At 36.1% G+C, this 13,401-nt stretch overlaps 3 protein-coding genes across 5 annotated transcripts; 2 read left to right on the top strand and 1 right to left on the bottom strand.

Moving 5' to 3' along the window:
* Positions 1–123: 123 nt before the first annotated feature.
* On the bottom strand, positions 124–9,914 carry LOC100632362 (uncharacterized). Of its 2 annotated transcripts, none has more exons than XM_019994174.1 (24): positions 9,820–9,914; positions 8,267–8,816; positions 6,129–7,421; positions 5,970–6,056; positions 5,359–5,411; positions 5,109–5,193; positions 4,913–5,056; positions 4,475–4,509; positions 4,228–4,327; positions 3,848–3,967; positions 3,595–3,699; positions 3,065–3,146; positions 2,905–2,985; positions 2,776–2,842; positions 2,572–2,670; positions 2,149–2,313; positions 1,879–1,957; positions 1,759–1,811; positions 1,498–1,587; positions 1,192–1,284; positions 983–1,121; positions 619–719; positions 414–514; positions 124–335 (listed from the first exon to the last, which is right to left on the bottom strand). In XM_019994174.1, the coding sequence occupies exons 2-24, from the start codon at positions 8,778–8,780 to the stop codon at positions 272–274; spliced, it is 3,750 nt and encodes a 1,249-aa protein (XP_019849733.1). In that variant the 5' UTR covers positions 8,781–8,816; positions 9,820–9,914; the 3' UTR covers positions 124–271. The 2 variants fall into 2 exon arrangements, with proteins under 2 accessions (XP_019849733.1, XP_019849732.1); XM_019994173.1 differs by having other exon boundaries at positions 8,258–8,816.
* Positions 9,915–9,981: 67 nt separating this feature from the next.
* Positions 9,982–11,518, top strand: LOC109580705 (protein diaphanous homolog 1-like). Of its 2 annotated transcripts, none has more exons than XM_019994175.1 (4): positions 9,982–10,131; positions 10,176–10,289; positions 10,472–10,548; positions 10,596–11,518. In XM_019994175.1, the coding sequence occupies exons 1-4, from the start codon at positions 10,065–10,067 to the stop codon at positions 11,445–11,447; spliced, it is 1,110 nt and encodes a 369-aa protein (XP_019849734.1). In that variant the 5' UTR covers positions 9,982–10,064; the 3' UTR covers positions 11,448–11,518. The 2 variants fall into 2 exon arrangements, with proteins under 2 accessions (XP_019849734.1, XP_019849735.1); XM_019994176.1 differs by having other exon boundaries at positions 10,188–10,289.
* A 21-nt stretch (positions 11,519–11,539) lies between these two features.
* On the top strand, positions 11,540–13,392 carry LOC100632487 (splicing factor 45-like). Its single transcript, XM_003384942.3, has 3 exons — positions 11,540–11,967; positions 12,044–12,086; positions 12,337–13,392. The coding sequence occupies exons 1-3, from the start codon at positions 11,608–11,610 to the stop codon at positions 13,209–13,211; spliced, it is 1,278 nt and encodes a 425-aa protein (XP_003384990.1). The 5' UTR covers positions 11,540–11,607; the 3' UTR covers positions 13,212–13,392.
* The last annotated feature ends 9 nt before the right edge of the window (positions 13,393–13,401 follow it).

Below are 13,401 nucleotides of genomic sequence, written 5' to 3' on the forward strand. Positions count from 1 at the left end.
TTGAAAATTCATAAAAAATCTAGATTTCATTTAATTCAGCTCAAATTTTCTACACAATACATGTATATACATCAGAAAATATTATAAAAATTTATTTTTTTTCTCATTTTAATTTTTTCATTATAATGCTTCAAAATCAATATAATGCTTCATTTATTATTTAAGAGATCCACACACACACACACACACACAATATTTATAATAATTAAAAATAAAAAATACTAGTTAAGTTTCAAAACAATTTGCTGTGAATTTAAAAGTGTGCATTTCATTAATCCTCTGATTCAGACATTGATTGCTCTCTTGGCTCTAATTTTAATGACAGCTCATACAGACTGAGAAGGAACAATGAAAGAAAGAATGACAAAAAAATCAATGTGAATATTTGCTCAAATTTGATTACAATTGCTTACTCGTGATCATCAAGTGACCATAATTTACTACAAAAAGCTTGAGTCCTATCATCCGAAGGATGGTAATACTTTGAACGTTGATATTGATGAAGTTCATCAAACTAAATGTTGGCATAAAAAAAGATAAGAGAGAGAGAGAAAAAAGATAAGTGTGTAGGTTAATGCCATCCTGTGCCTTTGAGGAAATAGCTGTTATAATACTTACCATTTGTACCAGTATCCTTAATTTAGAAAAATTAAAAAGTCCATTCTTTAATTTCTTTGGGTTTCCATAATTGCAGAGAGTAACGTCACGCATAAACACACCTGGTGCAGTAAATGATACAATTAACTGATAATTATACTATTACAACAATTTCTAACATAAAACATGCTAGAGCATAGATAATAGAGTAAATGAAACGGTGACTCATTAAGTAAAACCATTTACTCTATTATCTATGGCTAGAGCTATTATGTAAGGTCATTCCATCACTGATTGTTGATTCACACATTATTTCAACTGTCTACTTTATGTACTGAATGAACCAAATAAATGATCAAGCACATTGTTACTATATTGGCCTTACCAAAGTAAGGAATGCAGCAACAGTCTCTCCTTGTCCTTAATATTGTGTTAATGGCTTTACGATAGTCGTGATGATTATTAGCAGGATTGACAAGTAGCTTTAGTTTTGTGAATGATTTAACAAACTTTTCATTTACAAGCTAATAGAGAGGAAAGACAGATTATTATTTTTAAAGTGCTGTTATTTTAGTAGTAATAATTTTAAATCACCTTCCACGTCTTGTTCAATCTTCTGATTGATGATAGAGACAATCCAGTGACAAGTGACACTGTTGTATTAATATTCTTTAATTCTTGACAATGCTACAGTTTAAAAGAAAAGACAAATCTAATGTTATGCATCAATTATTATAATAATAAATTCATGCAGTGAAAATTATTACAAAATGCAAATACGTGAGGTTAGCAAGGTTTATTAAAGGTGACCTTTACAATAACAGTAAAAAATAAATATAAAAGTCAGAAGAATACTAATGATAAATAAATTAATTTAATTGCTCCAAGTATAACTTGTACCTTTGCAACTTCAATGAATTTTTCAATTAGCAAAGCTCTTGATTTTTCATCAGAGACTGACAGTATCTCGGAAGCAACCCAATAGCTGACCTGGTAATAATACAATTAATGAAACTTAGTGACATTATTGTGAATGCTGCACTACTAAGTAACACAGTCATCATCATTCATTATTTAAACAAGTTTAATGTTTTTTTTATCTTCATAAATACAAACTCGTACACAACAACACAATTCATTGATAAAGAAACACATTTATACTTTATTAAATCTTGCAATGTAAGCATCAAGATTTTTACGAAACTGTCTTGAATCTAATAAACAGCATGAAAAATTAAGTACAGAATAAATACAACAATAATTAACAAATAAAATACAAACCTTCTCCAGACTCCCATACATACACAGCTATCTCAAAAACATCAATGGCTTTTAAATACTCCAACTCCATCAGTGTCAGCTATAGTTTTAAAATTTAAAATGTAGTAAAAATTAACTCAAAAATGGAATTAAATTCCTTGCATTACATACATATATGGGTAAAACAGACTGCATAAAAATCCCCACTTTTTTTCAAAGGTCAAATACAGAAGTAAAGAAAAAATATTTGCTCTGTGTAAACTCAATACTATGTAGTATGGATTGTCGAACCTGTCTTGCTATTTGTATTGCAGTAAATGAATTGACATCTTGAGAGGATGAAGTTGAAGAACCAGAATGAGAGTGATAGGGGGATGTCACTGGAGACTGAGAGAGAGGAGGAGAGACAGATAACTTGTCATGCTGCGTCGACTTCTTTCCATGAAACATTTCAGTCTTTACATACATCAAAAAAAAAGAAAAGAAGAAATGAAGAGAGAAGGAACAAAAAGATAGACAGAAAGATAACTAGATGAAATAAACAAATTTAAAGTATTTAATTGTTTAAGTATTGATTATACAAAAGATAACAATCAGGTATACATGTACATGTGCATCACTTTTAAACTGATGATATAATCGGATTAAAGATAGCAAAGATAGTAATGGAGACTATGATTCTAAACAAACTTGTATGAATGAAAATAAACTCACTTTATCTGTGATCATGGACGAAAGTGTTGCAGCTGCTGAAGTGAAATTACTGTCGTCAGAGTTTTGAAGATGATCGATGAAATCCCTTAACTTTTCCATCTAAAAATAATAACTAATAAATCACAAATGCATTTACTTTGCATTAAAAAATATAATAAATATTTACAACTATGCACAATTCAAAACTGCTATATTCTGTCTTACAGCATCTGAGTAATTAAGAAAGTCTGGGAAACAAATCTTGATCCAAAATGTCAATATATCCAGTACTCTATAATAGTAAAAAATTACCAAATATATTATATTAATTATTATAATCGTTTTGTTGCTCACCTCAATTGAATGACATATCTCCATTTCTCAGCATAAGCCACTTCCTCCTCTGAAGCATCAGGTGCTACTGTCATTTGAAATGTAATATTGATATAGTTAAAGAAAATAACAATAAAATAATAATAATAACAATATACAACAAGTGATTTGAGAAGGATATCTTTTGATTAACAGTGTTATGAGATCAACTGCCGTAGCAAAGTGACGATAACCCAACAAAAAAGTATTGACGTAATGAGGATCTGAATTGAACAAAAATAACTATCACAATATCATCATAACAGGGCATATTAATACTATGAATATCATTATAAAAAATGCAAATAAGTAAACTGTATGAATATAAATTTAACCAATGGTTTATACATATATACACACACACAATTACAATGTACAGTACCTCTGTAAAAGTTATTGTAATAATTCACAATCATATAATGCATAAAGCTAAATATGGTACTACAAATCAAAACATCCAAACAAAGAGATCAACACTACCAAATATACAGTATAGTCAAATATGGATTGAATTAATATTTGACAAGCCAGGAACATCATTTCAACAATGCCAAAACTCGTTAGATTAGTGTCAACTAGCTACATTTATACAATCATTAATGCATAGAATAGAGAATAAATTAAAATATAAGTAACGTTTTTAGCAGTATTATAATGATTTGACACACAAACCTGGTTTTTCTTCGCATGCTAGCTGCTCCACCAGTTTCTCAAAAGTCCCTGCTATGATTAGGACCCCATTCTGAGTCTCGCTAACAATCAAAGCATCTTTATCACCTGGAGAAGAAAGGGAAAGGTACGAATGAAAAAGAGATTGGGGAAAGGAAGAAAAAGAGAGCAGAGAAAAAGGAGAAAAAATGGAAAAGAAAAAGAGAAAAAAGAGTTAAGCTAAAAGATACATGTATCTACACCATAACAATGTTACCTTCTCTAATGACAAATGTTGTTTCTTCTTCCCCTTCCTGTCTTTCAATCATCACTGATCCCCTGCCATTACTTAGACTGGGGTAGTTCCAACGCACACGAGACGTTGGGGTAGTAGGAGCTGGTGAAATAAGATACAACAATTTTGAGTTATGGAAGACACAGTTTGTGGAAACTGAATTTTGTGAGCTCCACAAGTTAAGCAGATTTAAAAATTAGTAAAAATGTTTATGCATGAATAAACCACAATGCAAAAAAATAATAAATCAAATTTTTAAAAATTATTTTGAGAGTAACCCATTTGTAAAATTTAATATCATTAAATGCACATATACATGTAAATGTATAGCCATTACTGATGATTGAACATACTGTACTTACTAGTTGAGACTACATTCTTCAATAGCTCTACATGATGATGGGTGCCTGCATCACCTGTTGAATACACAGTTGGAGTGAAGAAAGTCATCAGCAGCTCCAACTGAAATGGAAGAGAAATACAAATAAGAAAAAATGAAAGAGCAAGTGAGTGCAGTGTGTGTTTTATACAAAGTTCAGACAACGGACAAGGCTGGTTACAAGTTACAGCAATTAAGATAAACACTGCCTATTATAGTATGATGGCTACCTCATTGTCTTTCTTAAATGAGTTGGACAAGACAACTACAAGGAGAGAGACAGAGAGAGAGACAGAGGAAGGAGGAGTAGCAAAATAAAAATCAATTGCATAATTCATTAATAAAATCATAAGATGATTATCAGGTTTTCTGGAGCATAGCTCAAACCTACAGACTACAGTCTTGAAACTTTTTTAAAATGGCCGTAACTCAAAAAATTGAGCTCAGAATCAGCTCAAACTTCCTACATAGCATAAAGACATTAATATGTATCAGAAAATGTAATAAAAATTTTGGGTGTTTTTGGAGCCATTTTTTGGAAAAAACCATGGGCTATATAGCCTTGGGTATTTTCATATTGAATTTCACTGATCAGAAAAACTAACACTATAATAATGGCACCATATATGCAAATGAAAGCACTTTAATAATAAAGTTAAGCAGCTAACCAGTCATATCTCCTGGTTTAATGAATTCCATAAATTCTGGAATATTTCTAAGTTCCTGTGACTGGGCGACATACATTAAGAAAGCTTCAGACTGTTGCCTCCATTCCTTGCCCTTCTTATCTGGTCTGCCTGGAAGATTACTAGCTACAATAAAGAAAGCAAAACAAAGTAAAGAGAAATGCTAGACGGCCATTACCAGCAACTGTTGTGACAGCAAATATGTCATAGAGTGTAGTTACATCTTTCAAAGATCTGGTGATAACATAGTCTTGAAGATCAAACTATATAAAGAGAAGAAATGTATCAAAAAATACACTGGGTGATTTTTGAGGACTAAAATTTTATAAAATCAGTCAAAATTAGGTGCTAATTTTTACAAAATTTCTGTTAAATGCCAAAGTTTCAACAATTAAGCCCTACACTCCCCACATAGAATAATAATTTACTTCAGGGAAATTGGTGTTAATGTTTATGTCCATTGATAGAAGTGGTCGACTGGCTGTAGAGAAAAGAAGAAGATAAAATAGAAAGGAAAGGTGAGATGACATAAGAGAAGAAGAGTCAGTATAGTACTCCAACAGGTGTTCAAGCACTATGTGTGGGTGAGTGTCTATCTGTAGATACATTTACTCATCAGATCAATCCAAGAAACCAAAAAACAGCTGCTGAGTATTCGTTCACTACTCAAAGTAATCACAGCTGGATTAGTTTAGAGGTCACACTACCAAATATGGGCTCAAAATACCAGTACAATATCATGTGTCCAGATATGCAAATAATATATACATGCACACACACATACACTGCAATATTGTCAAGTGAATAACATAACAAACTCAAAAATAACAAAGCTACACTTTTTGTTATGTAATTTTTAGTAATCCTATAAACTTATACTAAGTTAAGTTTATACAACATAACAATGATATATTTATGTCATGGAGAATATTGATTTGGGTTCTATAAATAAAATACACGTACATCACCCAGGCAGATCTCTTTTAAATAAATCAATTACTTAGATGTTAAATTATTATACGCTGCATGTGTCACGTACCTTTACTGCTAGAAACGGAGAATTTCCTTCGTCTCGGTGAAGTTACAGTTGCTTTACTCTGCACTTCGATATTTAGATAAAAAGAATCTGCAACAACAGCAAAGGGAAAGAGAGAGAGAAAAATAACAATCAATTACAAGAAAAGTAACTTTTAATCACCTCTGCAAGGAGGTTCCGTGGGGATAGCTCCTCTTGAATATAATTCGATGGATTCCGATTTGAACTCATCCTCTCCTGAAAAAAACTCAGAGCCAGACTTTAAGCGATGATGAATGGCCGCTCGTGTCTTTATCTTTGTATCTGCTTTACCAAAACTCTTCACTTTCCTTCCTTTCTTCATGATCTTCATCAAAGTCCCTCTCCTCTTGTAAGGCAGGGTGCTAGTACCTCCTCTTAGCTGGGTCTCGGACGAACTTTGGTGAAAGGGAGAGGTAGAGGAAGTGGGTGTGGTTGGAGACATTATCTCCGCAACAGAATCAAACTCTAAACTTTTAGTGCGTTCCTTGAGATTTGAGATACCCGGGGTAGAAGGACTCGTAACAAACTCCGGACTGCTGTCCTTAGTGACGCTGCCAGTGGATTGAGCAGGTGAAAGTGTTAGAGGAGTACTTGTGCTCCGCCTGTCGTTAAAAAGGTGAGGGAAAGGTGGCGCCAGCGACAAAGAAGACTCATCTCTCATTCCAATGCTCTCTGCCTCAGTCTTAAGCTGCGGGAACTCTTTGGCTAGCTTACGTAGAACTTTCTCTCGTATTGCCTCAAGACCCATCACGCCATCATCTTGTACTAGTCTAGCAGCTGTACTGATACCAATAGTATTGCTACGTGATTGCGGTGAAGTCTTATCCAATGACGTCACGTCGACAATATTGAGACCGAGACTTTGGACTTGATGCTTTGATATAGACACAGTTGTTCTTCGTGTTGCTTTAGGACGGAAATACTCATCATCGCTAGGCGTTGGAGAAGACAGTGTAGAACTCACGACCTGTTCAGGATAACTTTGGACAAAACGTAGCGGAGAAGGAGTAGTCACATTCTTAGTACTTAGCCTTGAGACGTGGGCCGGTGAGTTTTGAAGCTTGTGTTCCTCTGGAGGAGGAGCTACCATCATTCCACCAACTAGTCCAATTTGAGCATCATCGAATATAATCTTGTGAATATTGAGATCGAGGTCAGGGTGAGTATAAGAAATGCAGGCCTCAACTTTCCACGATATTTTTTGTATAGCCACAACAATCTCGCGATGAAGAGACTCTGAGAACTCCTCCTTGGACTGATTGAGTAACGGAGGAAGAAGAGAACTTGAGACCGAACGAAGGACCTTTATAGCGACACTGGACTCTATCTCCTGTTTAGTGAGAGCTGGTTGAGAGGGCGGGGACATATGGAGTCTTGTTGTATCGACAGGAGCTGGAGTGGTATCACGGGATCGAGAGCCCGAGTCTAATAAACCTATCAATAACGTAATAGGAATATACATTATACTCAGTATAGACAGTTTTTAGAATAATTAGTCTTTTAAAAATATTTATCATTAAAATAATCATAATTCAGAAAATTATTAGTAAACTAAGTGACTAAACTGAGCTGAGAAAATAATAATCAATAAAGTAAAAGTAGCCATATCAGCAAAATAAATTGCCCTTTATTTCAACCTGTCCTCACAACAGAAGCCACACATATCAACATAACATCACGCACTGTGCATCTAATTAAAGGCAATGTGAATGACACCAGAGCACTGCTGTACTGATAGAGTACTAGTTACTAGTGAACTATCAGTCACAATAAATATAGTCATACATCAGTTTACACACACAGAGACAGACAATCATGTCAATAAACATGTTATAAATGCACACACATACACTTCTATATTAATCAATCTTACACACTCAGCCACATTACACAATACATTCATATCATGTATTTATATTTATAGGTACATACACATAAGCACATACTTAAAAGATATATACATGTATACTGTATGCTACCATTATTATATTACAATATTGATAGTGGAACATTTATCATATAGAAAACTAACAATGTTAAAAATGTACTCCATTGTACAAATTGCTACACAATAGTACATGCATATATCAAATTATCAACGTCGATTAATGAAAAATAAAAAAATGAAGAAAAATAGCTCTACCCACGCAAGGAAAACAACATAAATAACCAAAGACAAGACAGATAGACTGAACACACACATTACAGCTTATACCATAACATAACTGAGATAACACTAAAGATAGCACAACTACAACCACTTCCTTTACCTGACATACTTCTTGAAGGAGACACCACTGAAGACTGCTGGTGTTCATTGCAAAAGAACATAATCGTGTTGTTTAAGAGTCTGAGATACGTCTGGACTTTTGTGATAATGACAGGCTTTTCTGAGCATTGATCCAATAGGTTCTTACATGCTGGAACAAATACATTAGTCACCCAATCGACTAGCTTTTTGTCTTCTTGGTGTTCGGTCGTTTTGTTGGTAGCAAAAACATCGTCGTCATCATTAATAGTATCGTGATTGTTGCCAATAATATCAATAGCGGGTATTGTAGAACGATTAGGAATCCTACGAGAGGTAAGAGGACTAGCTAATGCAGGATTCACTTTCTCGTTGCTACTATTTATCGGCCATTGGTTTGGCTGAGACACATACATAATAGGTCCCTCTTCATCACTGGATGGTTTAGAGATGGTGGGGACTGTAGCAACAATAGGTGGAGTGTGTGGTTGAGGTGATTCCTTTTCTGCATTCGAATCTTTTAGTGACACTTCTTCTCCACTCATCTCTGCTATGTATGTGTGGATCCTGTGAATGTGCTCCTACATGCAAAAGACAACTGAGTATACCAAGCATAGTAACAAGTATTGTCTTCTAGTTATGAATATTATTAGAGTGGTATATTAGGCTGATATCATAATAGGTAGTCCCCCACAGGAGTGGGTTGAAGGGAAAGCTGCATCTGTCAGCTACTATCATGTCACTTTAAAACTGAAATCTGATAGTAGCAATTGTGTACAACAGTGGATTATAACAATCCTTTGTGTCAAGAAATGGAAGCGTGAACATAACCACTACAGGGACAATAGCAAACAACAAAAACACCAAACACACTCACGCCATGCACGCACGCACGCACACAGCAGTGATCTCAATTGACAAAGTTATATAAATAGAAGGTATGGTTATAGTTAAACTGCTTATCCTTCGATTAGCATTCAAGTGAAAAAGGCAGTTGATTTTCAGGTAAGGCTTCTAAATCACTAGAGAGCAACAGCTCAGCCCTGTTAGTCAACTTATCCTCTCTCTATGATCAATTTCTATAGACTGCAGTCAAAACACACAATCGCTGGGAGTATCTAAGCATTATACTCGGGGAAAGGATGAGCAGTAAGCAATGCACATGTCACACAAAATGTTACAAAAGAGAAGCATGTTTAACTGTTTGTATTGAGCAGATGGTGACCCATTAAAATGTTATCATACATTACTTAGCATACCATAGGAACGATACTAGACTTAAAAGTGTCAATGGTTGATGCTTTTTAAGTTCGATTTATTTTCCAAACTGATTGTACCTGTGGGTGTGGGTTTAGTTAATTACTCTGGGCAAATTAATGCTCCAGAAAGCCCTCAAGGTATAAAAATCTACTAAAAGCCTCTCTATACATAAGTTCTTATGATATGCCCCTGACCTTGGTAACAATAGCCAAACGCCAAGTGTGACAAAGACAGGCAGGGCATGATCATCAAAGGAGTAATTGGTATGTATGCTGTTACAGGGTTAGCAACAAGGGGTAACTATAAGGGACAGAAATGGCTTACTCGAATTATGAGTCTAATCGCTACAGAGTGAGCAAGTCCAGCGCTAAACCTCCAGTCAGCTGTAGTACATCAAAGAGAGCGAGACATCATTCATTAGCTATTTAAGCCTCACCTACTGGACGGGGCTGAAGATCATGCGCTAATAGTACACAGTACATACAGTGTAGACTATTGTTGTAATGCAACACCATTAGTGGGTGGAGTGGTGTAGGTTGGAGGGAGGCTCATTTTGAATCACTCCAGCAATGGCTAACTCTAGTCAAAACTCGAGTAGAAGTGCTTTGGGGAGTTTAGAAAACACTAGCTATTCAAGTACTGCTGTATTCTATTCTTTGAATATTTTTTTCATTTTCCAGGACTTGCAACAGTTGATTACCATTGGTACAGCTCTAGTGATCCTTTGAAAGAGAAACAAAAGAAGACAGAAAAGAGGCGAAATGAAATGCTGGAAGCTATGTACTCCGAAGGAGGTATGAGGAAAAGAAGAGAGAGCAAGATACTGGTGCACTTATAAAATTTGCATGCATGAATGATTTTGCTTTAATTAGATCAAATTAGATCTGGTTTAGCTTATGCATGGTCATGGATAATTCTGTTAAAAATAATTTTTAAGGCTAAAATTTTAATGTTGCATCACTTTTATTTTATACAGAGAAGACGTTCAGTGTTACTGAGTGGCTAGCATTGCAAACTGAGAGAGATCGTCTATTGCAAGCATCCGTAGAACAAGTATAGGGAGATATTATCATGATGCATTTGTTTTATACACACAATAGGAAAATGAAGAAAATAAGCAGGAATTCGTGAGAGATTTAAGACAAGTCTTATATGACATACCGTCCTTCTCTGTGTCAAAAGAGGACCAGGCCATACTTAATTCTATAACTGGTTTAAAATCACAACTAACTAACTATTCGCATCTTCATCACATTAGCAGTCCACCTCCACTTCCTTTAAAGAGGCAAGCAGCAAGAACACTTGGACAAGAGGAAACCGATGGTGGCGGGTTCGTAGCTCCTCCCCCTCCTCCTCCTCCCCCTCCTCCTCCTCCCCCACCTCTCTCTCTATCTCCCCCACCTTCTCCCTCATGTCGTAAGGAGGTGAAAATAGCTCCTGCTCCTTTTAGAAGAACCGATTTCATAACTGAGCTAAACACGAATAAAAGACCAGTACTCAAACACGTCAATATTCCCAGAACCCCTGGGGGGACCCCAAGACGTCCTAAGCACAGGGTAAACATTAATGAGGAGAGTTGCAATCATGGGGACATTATCCAAAGAGCGTTGTTGAGGAAGTTTCATAATGCTCACATACATTCAACACCAAGAGGGTACTGTCCAAGCCCAGCTATAGGAGAAAGTGGTGGGTCGATGGAGTGCTCCAGTGCTTGGTCTGATAAAGGTCATTATGCATCAGATCCTGATTTGACTAGTGTTGGCAGTGGCCGTGCTCTCACAGACACTCATTATACGTATCATGATCCATCAATATCTTCTCCGTTCCTTGTCCTCTCTCCAGCTGTAATGGCTTCAGCGCAGCAACAGGAGGAAGACGAAGAGGAAGAAGAATCAGTTGAAGAATTGGTGGCCATGCATAGATCTAACTGGCAATACTCTGTCTCTGCTTAATTGTACTTACTACTTTGATTATGTTGCAAAATTTGCTGCTTTTAAAAATAAAATTTGAAATTTAAATTAAATAAAATAAATATTCTAGGTGTGGTAGATAGGTGGGGCAGTATTAAAGAAGTCACATTTTCATTTTTTTCCATTTTCAGAGTATAACGAAATGTCACTGTATGATGGGCTCTCAGTGGAGACAGCTCCTGTGCCAGAGATATTTTCGTCTTCCTCTTTCCAGTCTCTGCCCACTGATGAAGAAGAGCCTTCAAAGAAAGATAAGCCCAAGAAGACTCCATTTCTACCTGATAACAGCAGCACTAGTCTAAACCCAGAAACAAAACTGGCTCCAGTTACAGAGCATGCTCCACCTGCTCCATCCATTAGCTCCTCCTGGTCCTCTTCTAGTATGAAATTAATGGCAACTAACATGATGAGGCAGCAGATGGCAGCATCAAGGGTCCGGACTGTTGGCAGAGGAGGAATGGCCTCTAGAGGCAGGAAGCATCCTCCTGTTCATGCGTCGCATGTAAGTGTGTTGTGAATGTGTCATGTTATTAGACTTTACTTATTATATCCCATTTCTCTCTTTGTTTCTTCTTTAGACAACAGTGACACAAAGTTCATTGTTTGAAGATGATATTGCAGGTATAATGGTGAGAAAGAGAGAAGGGTTTTCAGAGGTTTTTGTCATAGTGTTCAGTATCTAAAAGTTACTCAAAAATCTAGTCAAAGTCCCTGTACTATAGTACATGGTTTCGGGCCAAATTTCGCCAAAATTGAAAAGGAGAGAATTCTCTATTTTTAATAATATTTTCTAATATGTATACATGTTCTTATGTTGTGTAAAAAGTTTGAGCTGATTCCAATCAAAATTGGGTTTTTTATGTACGTGTAGGTGGAATTCAAGACGAGTATGATCCTTTAGTTCCTAATAATTATGACGATATAAAGAAAGCGGAAAAGGATAAAGCCCGCGAGGCACAGAACAGAGAAAGAGAAAGTCGTGCAGAACACTACAAGAAATACTCCAGAGACTCTGACAGCGACGAAGAAGAAGAGAGAGAAGAAAGAAGAAGAAGAAAGAAGTCACAAAAAGGAAGTGCAGTCCCTCCTCCAGCCTTTGCCCCTCCCCCTCCTCCTCCTCCTCCTCCTGCTGTACAAAAACCTGATGACGAGACAAAAGTGGTTCGTTCCGCTCTTGAGGAACTAAGTAAATTAAAAGCGCCCAAGGTTAATCCTTATGCTAAAAAGAACTTTAAGACATCTGCAGTTGCGTCTAACATAATGACGAAATATGGCTGGCAAGAGGGACAGGGCCTAGGCAAGGAGTCGCAAGGTATCAGTACGGCACTCTCAGTTGAGAAAACATCATTCAAAGGTGGCAAGATTGTTAATGTTGCTGCCGAGAGAGAGCAAGTGAAAGAGGAGGAGAGGAAGATGGTCAAGAGTCTGACGGAGATAGTGAAGAACCCGACTAAAGTTATATTATTGGAGAACATGGTTGGGGCTGGCGAAGTGGACAATGAGCTCCAACCTGAGGTCATAGAGGAGTGTACCAAGTACGGGGAAGTGACGAACTGTCTTATTTACGAGATACCAGAAGGAGCATCCGATGATGAAGCTGTTAGGATATTTGTAGAATTTGGAAAGAAGGACTCGGCTATTAAAGCAGTTATTGATCTTAATGGAAGGTTTTTTGGTGGTAGGACTATACGGGCAGGGTTTTACTCCGAGGAAAGGTTTTCTAATTTTGACCTTGCACCAAAATAACAATCGCAGACACGCCCACACATACACCACTGAATGGCAGCTAAATGCTAAATTTAATATGTAGCATACCATTACTGCTCCTTCCTTTGTTGTTTATTATTTTTTGCAATCACTTTATTATAATAACTGCATCATATTTAATTGTGTAGGGTATAATCCTTTAGATGACTCTCACTGTTAACAAGAGTAG

The sequence above is a fragment of the Amphimedon queenslandica genome, unplaced genomic scaffold (assembly GCF_000090795.2).
Source record: "Amphimedon queenslandica unplaced genomic scaffold, v1.1 AMPQUscaffold_13481, whole genome shotgun sequence".
NCBI classification, from domain to species: Eukaryota; Metazoa; Porifera; class Demospongiae; order Haplosclerida; family Niphatidae; genus Amphimedon; species Amphimedon queenslandica.

Coding starts and splice junctions, on each gene's coding strand:
- LOC100632362 (XM_019994173.1), bottom strand. CDS start 8,780: ATGAGTGGAGAAGAAGTGTCACTAAAAGATTCGAATGCAGAAAAGGAA. Junction 3,700..3,847: donor AACATTTGTCATTAGAGAAG/GTAACATTGTTA, acceptor TTTCTTCTCCAG/GTGATAAAGATGCTTTGATT. Junction 2,314..2,571: donor CGTCCATGATCACAGATAAA/GTGAGTTTATTT, acceptor ATGTATGTAAAG/ACTGAAATGTTTCATGGAAA.
- LOC109580705 (XM_019994175.1), top strand. CDS start 10,065: ATGGCTAACTCTAGTCAAAACTCGAGTAGAAGTGCTTTGGGGAGTTTA. Junction 10,132..10,175: donor AGAAAACACTAGCTATTCAA/GTACTGCTGTAT, acceptor TTCATTTTCCAG/GACTTGCAACAGTTGATTAC. Junction 10,549..10,595: donor TGCAAGCATCCGTAGAACAA/GTATAGGGAGAT, acceptor TACACACAATAG/GAAAATGAAGAAAATAAGCA.
- LOC100632487 (XM_003384942.3), top strand. CDS start 11,608: ATGTCACTGTATGATGGGCTCTCAGTGGAGACAGCTCCTGTGCCAGAG. Junction 11,968..12,043: donor CTCCTGTTCATGCGTCGCAT/GTAAGTGTGTTG, acceptor TTTCTTCTTTAG/ACAACAGTGACACAAAGTTC. Junction 12,087..12,336: donor GTTTGAAGATGATATTGCAG/GTATAATGGTGA, acceptor ATGTACGTGTAG/GTGGAATTCAAGACGAGTAT.